General features: G+C 35.2%; 1 protein-coding gene across 1 annotated transcript in view; it reads right to left on the reverse strand.

Moving 5' to 3' along the window:
• LOC121422747 (ras-related protein Rab-37-like) overlaps positions 1-21,412 on the reverse strand; it is a 46,256-nt gene that overhangs the window by 22,727 nt on the left and 2,117 nt on the right. Inside the window, exon 2 of the mRNA XM_041617927.1 lies at positions 4,921-5,031. Coding sequence (XP_041473861.1) covers positions 4,921-5,031 — 111 coding nt within the window. The remainder of the gene's footprint in view (positions 1-4,920; positions 5,032-21,412) is intronic.

The raw sequence follows: 21,412 nt of genomic DNA on the forward strand, positions 1-21,412 counted from the left end.
CTGTAAAAAATAAAAATGTTTTTCAAGCATAGCATACTGGCCCAAATTCACAAAGGTGGTTTTCAAAACCATCGGTTGAACCCATGGTTTATCCAGAATTTCCTGTATAATTACATTTACCACATATATTAAGAAATGTCCAATGCTGATGGGCCCTGTTTGTTACAGTATGCCAAATTGATGCCTGTTGCCGTGGTTATCCACGCTTTTTTATTCATGAGACCACTGTTTAAAGAGTGGACTCATTGATTCAAAACATGTACTGGTGTCATTCAATGTCTGCCATCGATAAGGATCACTTTTGTTTCTGACCGCTATACTGTATGTATCTGACTATTAAAAACAATAAGCAAAAATTGATGCAGCAATGCCCTATCCTATGTCATCTTTCATTGTCTTAAAATAAAGAAGAATCAGCAGTGATGAAAAATAAGAACATTCTAGGAAGTAATTGTCATTTCATAAATATATGTTCAGGATTATAGCTATAGAAAATAGCTTGAACAGTAAATGAACACGCCTTGATTCATCTAATACCAATAACCCATCAATCACACATCATGTTCACATCTCCTGGGTTCCCCAATTGTTTTCTTGTCTGCTTTACATGTATGTCCCAGTTGTCTTCAGCCCTCTAACAAATCACCCTCTTACTGCATATTTTCAGTTGTAATGTAGCCTATGTCTTCAGTGACAGTGATGGCTTTATTATTTTCATGATGCCTATAAACTACAACATCTGGGGAGCTGTTTGTAGCCCAACACGGTATTGGTACTACATGTATGTAAAAGGCACTTTTATCCAAAATTATGTTCAACAGTCAGTCCTCTGGACCAAGCTCAGTGCAGCAAGGACCTCAGTGATTTTTTTTCCTCAACAGATTTCTCAATAGTAAGAGCTTTTTACAATAGTAAGAGCTTTTTTCTCTTTTTTTTCCTTGTACAAGTCAAAAAACTATTAACTCACTTTCTGTGACTCAATTTCATACATGATATCCAAATTTACCCCTGAAAAGTTTATAAAAGTATGGGTAACTGTTCACAGCATATTGGTAACAAGAGCAAAGAGTAGAAAAGAGAAATTGAAAATAAATGTAGAACACAGAATTCTAATTTGATTGTGCTTGAGCGCAAATTAATTTAAACATTTACATGCACTTTCCTGCTTATATTAATAGAAATAAACTACAATTCACTTGGCATACCAACAAGTAGGCCTAAAGCACAACAGTCAAAAATAAGAAGAACAAAAATGGAAAAGAAAATATTAATCTTTTTATCCAGTCCATTCTTCATTTATTTATTTTTTCACATTAAACAACTCCAAATCAGACTCCCCTTTTGAGAGAGCTGACTTTGTTTTTCTATGGCATCTCAACAGTCTCTAGTTATGCTCAAATACACAGACAAGGCCTTCAGCACAGCAATCAACCTGAAATATTCATTAAATACATGCATCATCATGTCCACATAAAATATGCATGCGCAGTGTGATCCAATGAGCGTTCCTCCCATGCAGAAAATGTGGGGGAAATGTTGGGGAATAATCAATGTTGTGTCAAAATTTCTTTACCAAGAGAAAATAACCTTCAGGGAAAGATATTTTTTTCATAAAAAAACTAAGCATACATTGTACAAGCATTTGAATGCATCCAATAGGCAGACATTGTGCACAGTTGAACAAAAGTCGGAGCCATGTTCAGTTGTGGCTTCAGCAGGAATCATAAATCAAGCTGTTAAACTTGAGAGGTCAGCTCAAAGCAGAACACCAACTTGTGTATTTCACATGAGAAATTTACAATTTACCACATACTGTACATGTAATTCACAAACCCAATCAGACAGCAACATATTAAACTTCATCATGATATATGTACATGGCTATTAAAGTAGATAATAAAAAATCAAGGTTTCCATGTTGTTTCATATTAAAGTTCTTTCTGAAAGGGGGGGGGGGCAATGCAAGAACACACATTGTAATGGTTTATTTCCAATTCGTCTAATGCCAATTAGTCCAATTGCCAACTTGTCTACTAATATTTGGTCAACCATTAGTTCGTCCATTTTCCACATGATCTAATTGCCAATTCGTCCACTTACCATTTTGTCTAATAACCAGTTGGTCCAATAGCTAATACCATTTGGTCTGAATGGACAAAGTGTTAATAGTGCAAAATTAATGAAAATGAAATAGATATTAGAATGACAAAGTGATGATTGGACCAAATGGTTATTGGACCAAATGGTTGTTAGAAGAAATGTTGGACGGAATAGCATTAGACTAAATAATAGTAGACCATGTGGTGATTGGACAAGTTGGCAGTGGACGAATTGGCAATTTACACGTAGGCCTACACTGTATGTAATTTGTAATGGAAGGCCGGGTGTGGGCTTACGTACAATTACATTTACACGCAGAGCCATGCACATTATGAAAGTGTGAAAATATTCTCATGCACTATTAGAGTTTGCAGTATGAACCATTAGAAGGCTACCAGGGTAATGGCATGATAGAAAAGATACTGATTTCATGGAGCATCATAACGGTACATAAAAAAAATTGCTGCTAAATCTCATCTCATCTCAAAACTCTAATGCATAGATTTATAAAATGTGTTGTGAGTTGAATCCTTCATAAAGTCTGCACTCTACTGATAAGCAGCCTAGCATCAGACACCTGTATGGTTTCCCAGCAAGGGACAAACAATGTGATTACACTCACTCAACTTTTAAATCAATACGATTTTATTACAGATTGTAGGAAAATCCTTTGAAACTTCCATAGTGTACATGTACATGTATACCTACAAGGAGTATACAAACGTGTGTTTCATACAAATTGCATAATTATCTTTTCTGTATCTGATAAAAAAATATGGACCATTCATCATGATGCATGTGTACATCTACATGTAGTATGATCAGTGACACATCCTACATTGTACTATAACCTTTCAAAATGTTTCATATTACATCAAGCTATCACCACACAGTCATAGAGAGATGTACTCATATAATTATAAACAAGGATCCTGTTTAAAGCTCTCATGCTGAAGGTCATGCACAATGACAGTTGCAATAATGAATCGCCTGGCTATTGCAGTACAAGTACACACTAAAAGAACAGATGATGCGATGAATTGAAGACAGAGACAGAGTAGTAGGTCACATAGGTTTATGGTTCAATGCATAAGAGTAATTACAATTCCACATGTATACAATGAAGGTTACATTAGGTGGTTTCAGACCACCTCATAGTTTGTCAGTTCCAGTTATTTAAAGGTCAAGTCCACCTCAGAAAAATGTTGATTTGAATCAATAGAGAAAAATCAGATGAGCACAATGCTGAAGATTTCATCAAAATCGGATGTAAAATAAGAAAGTTATGACATTTCAAAGTTTCGCTTATTTTTAACAAAATAGTTATATGAACAAGCCAGTTACATCCAAATGAGAGAGTTGATGATGTCACTCACTATTTCTTTTGTTTTTTATTGTTTGAATTATACAATATTTCAATTTTTACGAATTTGACGATTAGGACCTCCTTGCCTGAAGCACAAAATGTTAAAATAATGGAATTCCACGTGTTCAGGGAGGAATGAAACTTCATTTCACATGACAATGACGAGAAAATCAAAATATTTCATATTTCAAACAATAAAAAACAAAAGAAATAGTGAGTGAATGACATCATTGACTCTCTCATTTGGATGTAGCTGGCTCGTTCATATAACTGTTTTTGTGAAATGAAGCGAAACTTTGAAATGTCATAACTTTCTTATTTTACATCTGATTTTGATGAAATTTTCAGTGTTATGCTTACGCCAGTGCATGCAGCGATAAACATACGTACATTTTTTTATGCGACATGACTCGGGGTTCGACTAGGCGGTTGATTTTTCTTCAAAAAATTAGTCTTACGAATTAAGGGTGATATTAATTTACCAGTATTCTACATTTTCATACCAGATGACATCGTACTGGAGTGAGGAGGCCACCAAGGCCTTGATTTCAATGTGGAGAGAAATCTAGTGCAATTGCAGATGATGATGAAGGGAACAAATGATTTGCGCATACGATCGAGTATAGAAGTACGTGCTAGAGCTAGCCCGGCCGCATTCGGATCTCGGCTGGCCGGCCGTCCCCCGAACGCGATACGTACCGCTGTTGAAAAGCGCACGCTTCTTCGTCTGCTACCAGACAGTACTGCACATGCCATAACTTTGAGAAATTTCCCCGAAGAGTGTGTTTCGGGGCGGTCTGAATGCGTGAATAATTATCTGGTATTTTTTAGCACCACCTATTGTATTTTAAGTTGACACTACTGTCCAGGTGCATGTTGGAAACAGATAATGGCGAGTTTTCACAAAATTTGCGATGGGGATGTATTATAGTTTTATTACAATATGCATTGAAAATGTGGAAAATTGGTGGACCCGGGAAGGATTCAGAGCTAATGAAAATTTGCCAATACATGTACATGTATGTTGTTAGTCCAGTGTCACAGACGAAACTGCTGTGCTGATACATCGATTTGAATTTAAAAGGCTGGCAGGGCTTTTGATAATAGATTATCTACATTCAAGAAAGCGTCTACGTACATGTAGTGGTTGCAAAAACTCCCTAGGGGATATCAACTTTAATACACAAACATGTAATATACATGTAGGGCAACGAAGGACACTAGCAGCAGTCCGATGGTCCCAGAATGGTATAAATTGCTGTTGGGCCAGTAACTTTTCAGAAATGGCCAAACTTAACAGTCCGACATGACGAGTACAAAATATCAAACTAATACAAATTTATGATATTTCTGATCTTTTGTATTTCTCTTCTCTTCTGGCACAACTGATTCCGAGATTCTCAAGATTGATGAAAATCAGGCCGCTGGAGAACCACCTATAAATCAGTACTCACCCTAAAATCAATTCCCACTGTTGAGATAAAGCTTCCAGATAAGAAGGCGCCATCTTTAAAGCGAACCAGTAAACAGGTTTTACCAACTCCGGAGTCACCTATTAGCATTACCTGAAAAGAGAAGACAATGAATAAAAAGGAGATTTAGTTGTGGGAATGGGGGGGGGCATATGAGAATTAAGGGAGAAATCCACCACTCCCTACACCACCAGGACTTTGCCGAATATTTCATCAAAATAAAGTGTAAAATAAGGAGGCATGTACATGGCATTTCAAAGTTTTGCTTTATACAACTATGTAAATATGATATTAGATCCCTTACTGAAAATTTGTTGCTATTTGATTGGTCAAGAACCCCTCACGTGACTATAAATCATAATTTCACCAGAAAAATGAAATTCATCAGAGATGAAAATAGTTCACGTCAGTTGACGTCAGAGTAGAATATTTTTTTTACCATTTTGGGTCCGACTGAAAACCATGCAATCTTTCGGGCACAGCGGAAGACGGACTGCCTTTACCAGGCAAGTCTAGTGATGCAACGGCGCAGAATATTATCAGGGGTACAATATGCACAGTGCAATCAACACAGGTAAAATGTAATGCTAGCTTAAACTCTCCGATAACTAAATGTCAATGTGAAATCTTGTCTTGCTTGCTTATAATGAATCTGTACATGTATGCTGAAAATGAAATTAATAATGGCTACCATTCATTCAATCATCGAATTATTCGGGCTGCTTGATTTAAGTACAGCAGGGTTAGTTCACAACCGCCAAGTGGAATTATACAGCCTCCACGCCGCGCAACACCAAACTTCCGAGTGATGCTTGGGAGTCGACGGTAGCTGCGCGCAGTCTATTCAGGAGCAAGCTAGCTTTAGAATATTAAAGCTAATTAGGGCTATATTAAAAGCCGATCTACATGTATGTACATGTATTTTGCCCAGATCATGGAGATGGGCTCATCAGGACTAGATTACCAATATTTTTCTTTCAAACATTCACATAATGGATATAAAACAAATATACCGGGCGTTTCTTTTGAAAGTGTTATGCTTGGTTGGCCTGGCAATGTTACTATTTTCCCTCGGGGGCTCACGCCCCTTGAGAAAAAGAGTAATTGCCGATTAAACCGTGGATGAAACTATTTCCGCCAAACTTTCTCAAACCCGGTATACATGTACTTGTAAATATGCACCTTAGGATGGTGTGCATTTGAGAGATCTGATGATGGGAGGGGGGGGGGAGGGATGGATTCAGCAAAAAGAACTGCTTCTCTGATGCATTCACATTCAAGCTGTAATCCCACAGTCGAAACTTTTACATGTGTTAGTTCAATTCAATGCATATCTGTGTATTTGCCAATCATTACCAATTTAAAGGGGAAGTTCACCCTGACAAAAAGTTTATTGTAAAATAGTAGAAAAAATACCGCTCAAGGTTTGAGAAAAATTCATCAAAAAATTAAAAAGTTATTAGAATTTTAATTACTTGATTTGTGACATCATATGCATGCCTCAGTCCTACATAGCGAATGGTAAAAATCATTGAAATGTCATTTTCTCAGAAAATTGAAAATGGTTTTCACTGTACCTTTTGTATATCAATAGACAAATCATTTCACACTTGATCATGAATAGAAAACAAAATTAAGTCATCAGGAACCATACAAAATTTGAAATTCATGCATTTTATATTACATAACATATGGGGCAGCTGCTAGTTTATGACGTCACAAATACAAAACTTTGAACTCTTATAACTTTCTTAATCTTTAACGGATTTTCCTTTAACCTGAATTTTTTTTTTTCTGCTATTTTTACAACAAAGTTTTCTTCAGGGTGAACTTCCCCTTTAAGTGATCACTGCAATAATTACAAGTGACATTTTATCAATACATTTCGAAAAATCATTTCCAATCATCTTGAGGCAGTTTATTTTTAAATTTTATCTCACTGTTTATGACAAGTGTTGGCAGCACAAAGATTATATTGTTCTGAAAGTAACCTGAAAGAGGATCAAATGCAGCACAAGCAATATCACCTGACATTCCATTCTTGATTTCCCATTAATATTAATTTGTGAAATTTACTTCATCATAAGTCCAAGACTAAAACTGTCAGTCAATGTTAACATATTTAGAGCTGTTGATCAATACTGAAATTTGTTGTAAAGTCTGACTCCTGCACTAAAAAAAAATCTGGTAGCAAAGCCAAGGTTTATTAAAAAATAAGGAAAAAAAAAAAAAAAGAAATTTAATAAAGAAGGCAGGTAAAAAAAAAGAAGGATAGAAAGAAAAACGAACACAGAGAGAGAAAAGGGATCAGGAAATAAAGATAGATGGAACAAAAAGGGCAAGCAGGAAGGATAGAAGAATAAAGATAGAAGGATAGAAAAGAAAGAAAAGATCAAACAAAAACAATCCAATCATCTAACACAAAATCATGATATTTGGTGTTTTTAGTATATTTAAAAAAAAATTAAACATGTTTCAGAAATGAATAAAATATCGAAGTGAGGCAATGTCAACTTAACAATTTGATGACATCGCGGCATGATACACAACGAAAGCTGAAACAACTAGATCTAGTTATGAAAACTCATAATTTGTTTCTCCGATTACATCTCCAAATCAGTAACCTGAGAATCCATAATATAATTATACAAATTTCCTGCCAATTTTTTTATTATTTTCGTGGAAAAACTGTTTATCATGTCATTGTTTGCACCATTGAGAATCTGCTCCGATCCTAATTGCCTAGCCAGTACCTGCCAAACACAGGCAGGAGGCCAGTTTGCAATGTATTGGGTACAATCTATCAAGAAACTCACCGCAGAACTTGCAAAGGTTTAGTTATCGATTTTATTGTTGTCTCTGCTTCATCATCTGTTGGTTATTTAAAGAAAATTCGTCACTTTAAAATGTATTTACTACATTTTGTTCAATTTTCTGAAATACGGGACAAATAGGCGTCCCAGGAAGGGTTTGTCGGGACGCCGGGACAAAGGAGCAAAATATGGGACGATCCCGGGAAATATGGGACGTCTGGTCACCCTGGAGCAGTATATCCTTGGTATACTACACATTCTCTCTAAAAATATTACTTTGACAAAAGATCGAATTCTGCACCATTTTACACCATATTCTATTTTTTTAATCTCTCTCCAAAAGAAAATGTTAATTAGAATCAATAGAGAAAAATCAAACATGCATAACACTAAAAATTTCATCAAAATCGGATGTAAAATAAGAGTTATGACATTTTAAAGTTTTGCTTATCTTTCACAAAACATAATTATGCACAATTCAGTGATATGCAAATTATGCAAGAGTTGATGATGTTCCTCACTCACTATTTCTTTTGTTTTTTATTGTTTGAATTACATGTACACAATATTTCCATAATTTTTACAGATATGACAATGAGGACCATCTTGACTGAACCATAAAACAAGGTAATTTCACATATTTTATAGGAGGGAATGAAACTTTGATTCGTAGGACAATGAGGAGAAAATTAAAATATTTTTCAGATAATAAATTACAAAAAAAAACAGTGAATGAGTGATGTCATCAGTTCCCTCATTTGCATACACTGACCAGGATGTGCATACAACTGTTTTGTGAAATCAAGCGAAATTTAAAGGTGTCATAACTTTCTTACATTACATCCGATTTTGATGCAATTTTCAGTCTTAAATGGTTGTTGAATTTTTCTTTATTTATTCAAATCAACAAGGGTTGACTTGTCCTTTAAAGAGTACCGGTACACCTTTTTCTTCGACCATAGCATGATGTACAATGTACTGTACATGTAGGCACAGGATTCAATGCCTAAATTGTTGTTTAATTTCTGAGGAATCAGGAACCACTGAGGTGAACCATATAGAACCAATAATAATTACATGTACAATATGTATGGTTTACACCCAAAATAATAAAGGCACTGGTAGGTTAATGCAAGAAAACAATTCTCAGAAGGCCTATTTGGCTGTCCAAGCCAAGTAATCAAGTGTGGAATATCGCCTTTGATATTGCAACCTACATGCATATCTTGGCCTCTGACATTTCAAGACATGTCTGGTTAGCTTGGGCAAAGTAATACTAATTAGGTTTTGCTGAAAGATGAATTCGCCCTGTAGCATCATGTGCATGAGCATGTACATGCCTTGCTAGGTGACAACAGGTAGCACAGAACCTCAACTGAAACTGTAACCTATTCAAATCAATTTCTCACATAAAAATGTATATTTATACATAGGGTACTGTAGAGTGATCCAATGTCAGTGAAGACATCAATGTTCCCTTGAATGACACTGACTGATCATGCGGGTCCCATCAAGCCTCTCAAGTTTTGATGAATCCCCTTTAAAAGACTGCATGAATGCATATTTCTAATATACCATAATGGCAAGGATGATCTGAAAGAAAAACATGATTTTTAGTTCTATGGATGTAGATTGTATTTCTTTTGCAAATTTGTCCATGAAACTCAATTTACCTGCAGACCTGGGCCCTGACCAAAATTAATTCAATATTTTTTCAATACATTCTTTTCTCAAGCGAAGCTTATCTTTAAAAAAAAAATAAAGATGAGCATGATCGGTTCATCACGGACGGACATTTGATAGATTTTGAAAGTTTTGAAGGCTTGTAACAAATTAGGAATAAGATGAACAAGGTTCCTTTGTGTTTTATAGTGAAGGGTAGGACAAAGTATGCTGAATGATGAAAAAAGTTTGCTGCCATGGTTACCTATAAACATAGGTATCCACTAAATGTGCCATATCACGGACGGACATGATAGAAATGTGGTTTTTAGAATTTTTGTACATTTTAATTGTTTCTATCTAAACAGCTTTACTTGGACCAATAATTGTTAATGCAACTAACACTCGGGTATGTTAGCTTCTATGTTCAGCATATTGAATTCTTAACCAATATCAAACTTCTGAGAGAATTGCAAATATTTTCCATCACGGACAGACATCTGAGACGGACATCACGGACGGACACAATCAAAATACAATGGAAGTACTCCGTAAGAAGTTGTTAATACTTTTTTGAGTAAACAAATGCTATTGTATTGATGATTTGTACATATTTTAATAATATTAAACAGTATTAGTTGCACAATCAAGTTGCTACAACTTCAATCAAGTTGCTGCAACTTGATTTAAGATGTAGCAACTTGATTTCTATGCTAGACGCACAGTATAATCTAGACATACGATTGCTCTAAACACAGTTCTTGTCAAAATCGAATGTAAAGAATATTGTCTTTTTAATAGTTGGTTCAAAATCAACAGCTAGTTGATTAATGATCATGTTGATACAAGTATTTTTGTGATCACAATGATTTTTAGGCATTAATTTTCCAAGAGCAAAGATGTTTTTTTAAGGTCCAAAAACTAAATCTAAAAGATCAACAGGTCGCTGATCCTTATGCTTGTTTGTTGGATCAACACTTGTCAGGGGCTCTCTTTAAATCCATCTTTTGCACATATCAAAGCGGAGACACCCCATAACATCAACAGCCCTCATGTATTTAGGCCCTGACCGAATCCAAAATTGAAATTGAATGATATTCCAATCCAAAGCTTATCAAAGCTTCCAAACACTGCAGTGCAAGCTTTATGCATTTTTATAGTTTACCAGATAAGCGATTTTCTTAAAATTAGCTCCAAAATGGACTTTGAAAAAAGGTATTCATGTAATTTTCACAAAACTCAAGACTGTGATATCATGTTCTGTTAATAGAAGCACTGTGAATCCATAGGTTTGTACATGGAAAAATTGATTTTTCTACTTATGAGATTATGCATTGCATTCTACTTCTTCTCCATCACTTTCTGCAAGCTTGAATTGGTGAAATCTACAGCTTTGGACTTGTTCTTGGCATACTTTGCTTCCCGCTTTTTTGGCATATACATGCACATGTACATGTAGCTTTTCAACTCTATCTGCATTCCAATAATGTTTAACAATTTTTCCTGACAACAATATAGCCCCAATAACGGCCAAACAAAGATATCACAAAAAATTGTGAAGAGTTGTAGGTTTATTCCATTTGAGTTCTGAATAATTCTCAGAGCCATTTTTTCAATGCAGTTAGAAGCTAAAATTAAATTCATAATCTGCTCAGCAAAGTTTCTCATTTGCATACATGTATATGAACCTTTCCACAAGTATTGCACTCGTCCGTCCGTGATCATTTTTGATTGATTTATTATATGCATAAAATGTATGGATTTTTATAGCAATGTTCAATTAAAACGATGTACAGTGCCCAGTGAAATACTTCTACACACTTTTATTTCTGTTTCTATTCTGACAAAGAATAAAAAGCTGGATCCATAGACATTATCTTAATAAAAATGATCACGGACGGACAGTAATTTCATCACGGACGGATGGAAATGTTAACCTACAAGGAAAGTTTACTTCCCATATTTTTTTCCTACTAATTTATGTTTGATGATAGATTAATGTTCAGAGTGCATGACCATAAAAAAAAAATTGGAGTAACTTTGAAACCAACAAGTGGAATGCCTCTGGCCGTCTCACCTGCATCACGCGGTTCAATATAGCAGCAGTGCTGACTTTGAATACTACTCTAACTCGCACAAGATGTTCAGTGATACATGGTTACTCTTATGTCCACTTTTTATGAACTAGACCAATAAACTTACAGAGATATGATGGTTATTCAACAAAAAACCCCAACATGGCCAAAGTTCATTGACCTTACATGACCTTTGACCTTGATCATGTGACCTGAAACTCGCACAGGATGTTCAGTGATACTTGATTGCTCTTATGTACAAGTTTCATGAATCAGATCCATAAACTTTCAAAGTTTTGATGGTAATTCAACTGATACACCCACTTCGGCCAAAGTTCACTGACCTTTGACCTTGGTCATGTGACCTGAAACGCGCACAGGATGTTCAGTGATATTTGATTACTCATATGTCCAAGTTTAATGAACTAGACTAATAAACTTTCAAAGTTATGATGGTAATTCAACAGATACCCCCGATTTGGCCAAAGTTCATTGACCCTAAATGACCTTTGACCTTAATCATGAGACCTGAAACTTGCACAAAATATTCAGTGATGCTTGATTACTATTATGTCCAAGTTTCATGAATCAGATCCATAAACTTTCAAAGTTATGATGGGAATTCAACAGATATCCCCAATTCGGCCAAAGTTCATCGACCCTAAATGACCTTTGACCTTAGTCATGTGATGTGAAACTCATGCAGGATGTTCAGTGAACTAGGTCCATATATTTTCTAAGTTATGATGACATTTCAAAAACTTAACCTCAGGTTAAGATTTCAATGTTGATTCCTCCAACATGGTCTAAGTTCATTGACCCTAAATGACCTTTGACCTTGGTCATGTGACATGAAACTTTAATAGGATGTTCAGTAATACTTGATTAACCTTATGGCCAAGTTTCATGAACTAGGTCCATATACTTTCTAAGTTATGATGTCATTTCAAAAACTTAACCTCAGGTTAAGATTTGATGTTGACGCCGCCGCCGTCGCCGCCGCCGTCGGAAAAGCGGCGCCTATAGTCTCACTCTGCTTCGCAGGTGAGACAATAAAACTAGAGTGAAATTCTTTTAAGTGAATTAACTTTGTCCGTCCGTGATGAAATTAATGTCCGTCCGTGATCATTTTTTATTTAGTTTATGATATGGATAAAATGTATGGATTTCCGCCATGTTCAAATAAAATGATGTACAGTGTTTAGAGAGATACCTCTAAACCTTTTAATTTTTCATTTCTATTCTGATAAAGAATAAAAAACTTTTCATCTTTTTTTCCATCACGGACGGAAATTTCAAAATGGAAATGTTAACACCTACCAAAAAAAATTACTTCCCAATATTTTTTTCTACTATATTATGTATGATAATAGAGTAATGTTCAGAGTCCAAGAACATCCAAACCAAATTAGAGTAACTTTAAAAACAATAAAACTAGAGTGAATTTAATTTGAGTAGAAATGTCCGTCCGTGATGAGAGGTAGCAGCACCCCCATGAATAAAATGGACTATTCCAGTACTTTTGGAATCATCAATCTTCATGAAACTTAGTTTTTTGAAACCTGAGATATCAAAGATTATTTTAAAAGCAAATTTGATAAAAGTACCTTAAAATTTTTTTTCACCTCAATGCGAACCCTTAACCGATCATGCTCATATACTTGTACAGGTACATGTATGTATTGTAAAAGAAATGTGTGCTAATATTAAAAGGGCAATGACACTAAAAAACATGTTCCTATCCTACATGTAAGTGTTTAAAATATATTCTTAAACATGGAAGAGGTTTAGGAAATATGTATATTGTGGAATACATGTAGGGTGAACAAACAAATTCAAGGTGGCCATCGGCTGGTATAATAGGACCCAACATGCTTCATTACATCATGATGCATTTAAGGGTGTGTTTATGCTTCCATTGCGAGAACAGAATCAGCGATTTCAAACGTCGATTCAAAACGCCGATCGTAAACGTGATTCTGGGAGTGCTGTTTATCCTTAACTTTTCAGAGCAAATCATGATCTCCAGCTGGCTTCGCATCGTAAAGCGAGGTCGAATTGGGCGCGCCTTTTTTCGAAAGTTTTTTTTCCCGATTGTTGTTATTACGTGGAGACAACTGTATTTGCCCGCAGATTTTCATCTCACCGGAAGCAATCGAAGCATGTACCAAATGACGTCATTTAAACATGTTTACGATCGCGGTTCTGTTTATACTTCCCCAAAAAGCCTGATTCTGGTCAAACGACGTTTACAAACGCACCTTTTTGTGAGTTTACGATCGGCGTTTTGAAACAGCGTTTAAATGAAAGTAAGCATGGACGCAACCGTGTTTTGGACTAATCACGTTTGGAAACGCTGATTCTGGCCTGAAAAGTGGAAGCATAAACATGGCCTTAAAACATCATCTTCAATGGAAGTCAGATTCACATCTTTCTGGAATCCAGCAAGCATCTTTTCAATGTTAAATATCAAAATTCATCACATTAAAACAGACACCAGTGACGAGTGTAAAAGATGCATACAGTGCATACAGTACATGTAGCAAAGGGGAAGTTCACCATGAAGAAAAGTTTGTTGTAAAAATATTACAGAAAAAATTTTAAAAAAAATATTGCTAAAGGATTGAGGAAAATCCACTATTCATTATAAAGAAAGTTTTTAGAATCTTAATTGCTGGATTCGGGACTTCATTATCAAGCAGCTGCCCTGTTTGTTATATGTATTAAATATAAAATGCATAAATTTCATTCTTTCAATGGTACATGTATCTGATGAATTATTTTTGTTTTCTTCTTATGAACAGGTGTGGAATAATTTGTCTATTGATATATTAAAGGCATTAAGACAATTTTCAATTTTCTGAGAAAAATGACATTTCATTCATTTCTTTACCATTCGCTATGTAGGAATATTGCTCGCATATTCCGTCGAGTACTTATGATGTCACAAATCAAATAATTCAAATTCTTATAAATTTTTTTGTATTCTTTGATGGGTATTTTCTCAAACTTTCATCAATATTTTTTATTATTTTATCTGTGATTTTTAAAATAATCTTTTTTGTCACTCTGGGTGAACTTTAAAGTGGGATTCCTTCTTTTTTAATAGTTGCTGGCTACTAACTACAACTTTGTATGAATTGGAGAAGGTACATGTACCGGTAGTTAAAAATTTTGAATTACAACATGTACACGTCATGCTAGTCTCAGATACTAGTCAAGTAGTACTGAACATTTGCTATACATGTACGCACTTGTACAATGTAATCACTTAGGCTGAAAAATGCACACTCAACTTCAGGCCAATGGTGCATTCATGTGTGTGTATAAAGGATGTGTAAACATCCAATGCATTATTAGAGCCTGTAGAGTAATTTATTTTTCTCTATACAAGAAAGATGAAAACCTAATCAGTTTTACAAAAGAGAGACATTATGTGCTGTACATAAAGTTTAGATCATTCAGAATTGCATTTGACACAGTGAATTAGTGCCTACAGAGAATGCAGGCGCAGATCCAGAGTCAGACTTTTCCTGGGTGCGAATTACTAACAAGAAATCAAGTTTAGAATGGGGTTCAAGATTTACATATATGTGTACACATACATCATGAACCCCGTAACAATGAAAGAAAGGTCATATGCCGTAACTGACTGCGCATTTGGCCCAGTTATGAACCTTGTCTTGACTGCAGCTCAGCACAGCCCATTTGCACCGTACAAAATGCCATGTATGCGACTCCACCTTGCGCTACATGTACCGCAGAATATTGAAAGGTTGGAATTTAGGCCAGGGCCGAGTCCCCCACTATGATTGCACAAATACATGTACATGTAGGGTCGGGCTCGATTACTTTCTTCAATTACAATTAATTGTAGAAATGTTCTATTACAAATTGCTTTTCAATTTAATTACATTTTTGTCAATTACAAACCAATAACTTTTGTCAATTACAATTATTATTTCAATTACTTTCTATTAAAGTCATGAATTTAATCAATTTTTATTCTGTAATATGTACACAAGCACTAAAGTTACATAGAAAGTGACAATCTGATGAAGGTTTACATGTACGTTTACACAGATTCTGCCTGATACTCTCTTTGATGCTGAAGCAGCATGAAATTAAATCCTAAATTGAGTAAAATTATATTGTAAAGTAATTAAAATTGACAGTAATTGAAGACTTTTGAAGTCAAATTACATACTTTATTTCAATTACAATTACTTTCCCTTTCAAACTTTCAAATACAATTACCCGGTATACTAACAAAATGTAATTCATTAGGTAATTGATCAATTACCTTTAATTGAGCCCAACCCTGATAGTAGGCTCAGCCCTGTGCAACAGGGTCTAAAAATGTACAGATGTTTGTTTGTCATAAGAAGAAAAAAAAAATAAGAGAAACAAAAAGAAGTGGAATGCCACTGATTAAAAGCCTGTGAGGGGGTTGAGAATATGAATGTCAAGGTTTGTGTGTTTAAAGCCTGTGTATAGCTTTGGTAAAGGGTCAATAATGTGATTGATAATTGAATATCATCTAATATGACAGTCTTACTGAAGAGTAGAGACCGTTAGATATTTTTCCAACTGCACTTCTCTGAGAAAATTTCAAATATTCAAATCTTGGATATATAGCGCCCTCTCTCGGCGATGCTTGTTTTTAATTAAAAAATGGGCATTCAAGCACTTATCTTATAAATTTAGTGATTAGATATCCAAAAGTTACAAAGAACATATCTTGAAAGTTTCAGCCCATTCCATGATTTGGAATAGGATTTAATTGAAAGACAAAAACACACAGATATTTTAATTTGATCGGGTGACCCGATCAAGTTAAATTTCCATGTAAAATCGCAAAATTTATCCTGTAAAACACATTTTCATTTCATATTCTCCACATCATAACTGTTATAGGGCATATCCATTCATATTAGCTAGCAATGAATTGGAATAGTGATAGGTGCATTTTGGTGGATTTACCAAAACTATACACAAGCTTTAAGATGATGCCATGTACATGTACGTATTCATGCTCTTTTGTTTAGCCAACACTAGATAGATAACCAGAAATGGTTTCACACTTTCACCTGAATTTACAATTTACCTGGCACTATGGAGAATTTTTCAATACTTAGGCATGGCTTATCTAAATCAATTTTGCAGCACAACTTATCCTGCAAAGGCTGGAAAAAAAACTGTGTGAGGAGGTGATTTTTTTTTTTAAGTATTAAATGCTAGAGCTTCAGCCCCTCCGTCTTAAACCCTGATGGGACATTGCTGCAGTATACTCCACTATTAAACTTCGCCGATGAGGATACTACGGCAGGGGGGAGCAGAGTACATGTAGGGCCCTCCACACCTCCTCTTAATGACAGCACCAAAAAAGGAGAAAAGAAAAAAGTAGAGGAAAAAAAAAGAAAATAAGAGGAAGGAAAGTAATTAAAATGAGGGGAGTAGAATTAAAATATAGACAATGTTTCTGTTCATGATTTGGGGGAGAGCCTGAGGGCCATGGACCACCCACCCAACTCCACAAAAAGAGACAAAAGGGAAAGAAAAAGGAGTGAAATATGGCCACTTTCTGCTTATTTCTAAGATTTTTTTTTTTATAGAAAAGGGCAAAAACTTTTGCTCACCCGTAGCTTTTTTCAAAATTTTGCTTCATATGCCATGTCTGCCCCCCCCCTCAAAGTTTATAAATCATTATGCCACTGGTACTGACAAATCAGTCCTTAAATTTTCAAATCAGAAAAAAAAATCTTTAAGCATGCACTTCATGAACATCAATCATATCAATTGCTATGTTACACTACATGTACATACACATCTGGTTTAACTTTGTCTTAACTCAAGATTCTGGAAGAGTGCTGATGATCCCAGCAGTCATGCTTCCAGTTCACTGCCTTCATCCTTCTCACTGCATGATTACCAATAGAGAAATCTAGAGTAAACTTACAGTAATACATGTATGATTTTAGGTAGGTCTAACTTTAATAAATACTTCACTAGGGTTGCAAAATTCCCGGGAATTTTCGATGTGGAAACTTTCCATGGGAATAAACGGGAATTTATTGGGAATTTTGGGAATTTTCGGGAATTTTCAAGAAGTGTTGGGAATTTTCAAGAAATATTGGGAATTTTCAACAAGTGGAATGCCTCTGGCCGTCTCACCTGCATCACGCGGTTCAATATAGCAGCAGTGCTGACTTTGAATACTACTCTAACTCGCACAAGATGTTCAGTGATACATGGTTACTCTTATGTCCACTTTTTATGAACTAGACCAATAAACTTACAGAGATATGATGGTTATTCACCAAAAAACCCCAACATGGCCAAAGTTCATTGACCTTACATGACCTTTGACCATGATCATGTGACCTGAAACTCAAACAGGATATTCAGTGATACTTGATTACTCTTATGTACAAGTTTCATGAATCAGATCCATAAACTTTCAAAGTTATGATGGTAATTCAACAGATACACCCAATTCGGCCAAAGTTCATTGACCTTTGACCTTGGTCATGTGACCTGAAACGTGCACAGGATGTTCAGTGATACTTGATTACTCTAATGTCCAAGTTTAATGAACTAGCCCAATAAACTTCCAAAGTTATGATGGTAATTCAACAGATACCCCCGATTCGGCCAAAGTTCATTGACCCTAATGACCTTTGACCTTAATCATGAGACCTGAAACTTGCACAAAATTTTCAGTGATGCTTGATTACTATTATGTCCAAGTTTCATGAATCAGATCCATAAACTTTCAAAGTTATGATGGGAATTCAACAGATATCCCCAATTCGGCCAAAGTTCATTGACCCTAAATGACCTTTGACCTTGGTCATGTGACGTGAAACTCATGCAGGATGTTCAGTGATACTTGATTAACCTTATGTCCAAGTTTCATGAACTAGGTCCATATATTTTCTAAGTTATGATGACATTTCAAAAACTTAACCACAGGTTAAGATTTCGATGTTGATTCCTCCAACATGGTCTAAGTTCATTGACCCTAAATGACCTTTGACCTTGGTCATGTGACATGAAACTCTAATAGGATGTTCAGTAATACTTGATTAACCTTATGGCCAAGTTTCATGAACTAGGTCCATATACTTTCTAAGTTATGATGTCATTTCAAAAACTTAACCTCAGGTTAAGATTTGATGTTGACGCCGCCGCCGCCGCCGTCGCCGTCGGAAAAGCGGCGCCTATAGTCTCACTTTGCTTCGCAGGTGAGACAAAAAGTAGTTATTTTCTGACATTCATATGTACAGGAATTGAAAGGATTGCCCTGGCAGATGATGCTTGATTGTGCTTTCTCAGTAAGTTTCAAGTAAAATATAAAGATAAGATGGTTACAAATGTAGACAAAGCAGAATTTCATGTAAAAGTTGATTTACTGTATTACTGGTTGAATGGTATGTATGATGGCAGTACACGTACACTGCAAATGCTTTACACAAATGATATACATTGTTCATGGATTGATGCCTCTTGGATATTCTGTCCTTTTTTAGATGAGAAACATTATTAATAATAATTATGACATACTCTAGTTGTAATTATTATTATCATATTATCATTACTTTATTTCTCATTTATTTCTGCATAGTAGAAGGGATAACTTGATGCTGTTTGCAGCATTAATTTGATGAGTATAAAAACAGTTTTCTGGTTAGAGCTTTAACCCTAAAAAGACTGGGGGGCCTTTTAGGCCCCCCTGTACATAAATCGCGATAACTTTTTTGCGCATGACGCGTTCGCGCCGCCATTTCAGGACTTTTTTTCTTGAGTTTTGCGCAACTTTTGATACCAAATTTGCATACCCCCATGCCGCGGTTGCGGAGTTACGTGACATTTTCGTATCACATGTCACGTAAGAAATTGAAATTTGTATTCGTTTGTGTGTAAAGTGTATGGTATTTGAATGAATGTTATACACATTGTTTTCTAACTACATTTTTATTTGTTTCTTTCGATATTATGTCACTTGTAAATTCAAGTAGCAGTTCTAGGATATGAAAATAATGAAAAACATTGCATTAAAAAAATAAAGAAATACATAAGAAATGCAAAATAAAGAAATACATAAGAAATTAAAATCAAAGAAAATAATGCAATAAAACATGCCAATTATTGTATTTCTCTACATAATGCATGCGGAGTACTTATTTGCATATTTAGTAATTACTAATTTGCATAAGCATATCTAATAATTCAAGCATGAAACAACACAATTCCATGATAAACAACCTCTTCTTGCAGCTGCAAACCTTGAAACAGGAATTTATGGACCGCAATAAGTACAGTACCAAAATATGAAAAATTCAATTTTTTGATAAAAATTTGCATATTCACATAATTAATTATGAATATAATTTGCATAAATTATGTGATATCTCTTATGCTTTGTTTTCACCAGCTAGTGTACATGTAACACATCACTTGTTTATCTTCCAAGATTGCTTTGGCTCATTGCAAGAGAGTGTAATGCAATAAAACATGCCAAATGTTGTATTTCTCTACATAACGCATGCAGAGTACTTATTTGCATATTTAATAATTACTAATCAGCATAAGCATATCTAATAATTCAAGCATGAAATAACACAATTCCATGATAAACAACCTCTTCTTACAGCTGAAAACCTTGAAACGGGAATTTATGGACCGCAATAGGTACCAAAGTATGAAAAATTCAATTTTTTGATAAAAATTTGCATATTCGCATAATTAATTATGCATATATTAAAAAATACAATGATTATCAGTATTTTGACTATGTTTTCTTTTAGAGGACATGACAAAGTATGTGTGTGCCAAATTTGGTTGCGATCGGACGACCAACAGCCGAGATCTTAGGGGGGGGGCCCAAAAGGCCCCCCCCCCCAGTTTTTCTTGCCTCCAAAATAGCCCAGTCTTTTTAGGGTTAAGTTAATTTCAGTTCAATTAACCCTCTAATAGAAATAAACATTTTGTTCATTATTTTCAAAATACTAGATCAAATTAAATGAAACTGATATGAGATTGTCATTTAATATCACAAAAGATATGAAACTGATAACAAGTTTCTCAATCTCAATCAAGGTCAAAGGTCATTTGAGGTCAACAAGCTTTAATAGTGCATTTTTATTTCTCCCTGGGTGAAAAATTATTCATCTTGATTGTTTTCAAAGTCAGCCATTATAATATTGTTATTTCTTGCCCCCCCCCCTCCATTTTTCTGGGGGTTGAGGGCGGCATCAGAAATAAAGGAGTAATTTAACATTTTTCTTTCCTGGACCTGATTTTTCCCATTTTAAGACTCAAGCCAGCGCCATAGCTGCTGGTGGGATTAGTCTGCTGTGCAAACCTAGACTGCAGACACAGACCATGATTGAAACTTTGATCAAAAAGTGGGTCTCCATGCAAAGACCAGCTCATAAAATCTTGCTGTTTCCTGAGCGAGAGGGCCTTCAGTTCACAAGGCATGAGTAGGCTGCACATTCAGACCCTTTAACTCGAGTGAAGGCTTTACACAGCAGACTAAGTGCAAACCCTTCACTCGAGGAAAATGGTCAGAATATGCAGCCTAAGGTTTCTGCCAATGACTTGTGTACAGAAGGTCCTTTTGTTTAACAGAAAGTTTTGTGCTAGTCTTGTGTGAAGTCCCACATGTGGATCAAAGTTTCAATAAGGGTCTGTGCATGCAGACTGCATGTAGGGGGCAATGTTCTCTTAACATGTTTATTATGTAATGGCAGGTTCTCACTTAAAAGACATATACATTTAAAGAAAAATGAAAAAAAGTGTAATGCAAAGTTTTTTTTTCATGTTGAATTGAAAAGCTTCATTTTGTACATACATGTAATGCTCCATCATGTTACTGGATTCATATACATGTACATGTAATGTATTTATGTACAGTTT

Source organism: Lytechinus variegatus, chromosome 10, assembly GCF_018143015.1.
Source record: "Lytechinus variegatus isolate NC3 chromosome 10, Lvar_3.0, whole genome shotgun sequence".
Classification (NCBI taxonomy): domain Eukaryota; kingdom Metazoa; phylum Echinodermata; class Echinoidea; order Temnopleuroida; family Toxopneustidae; genus Lytechinus; species Lytechinus variegatus.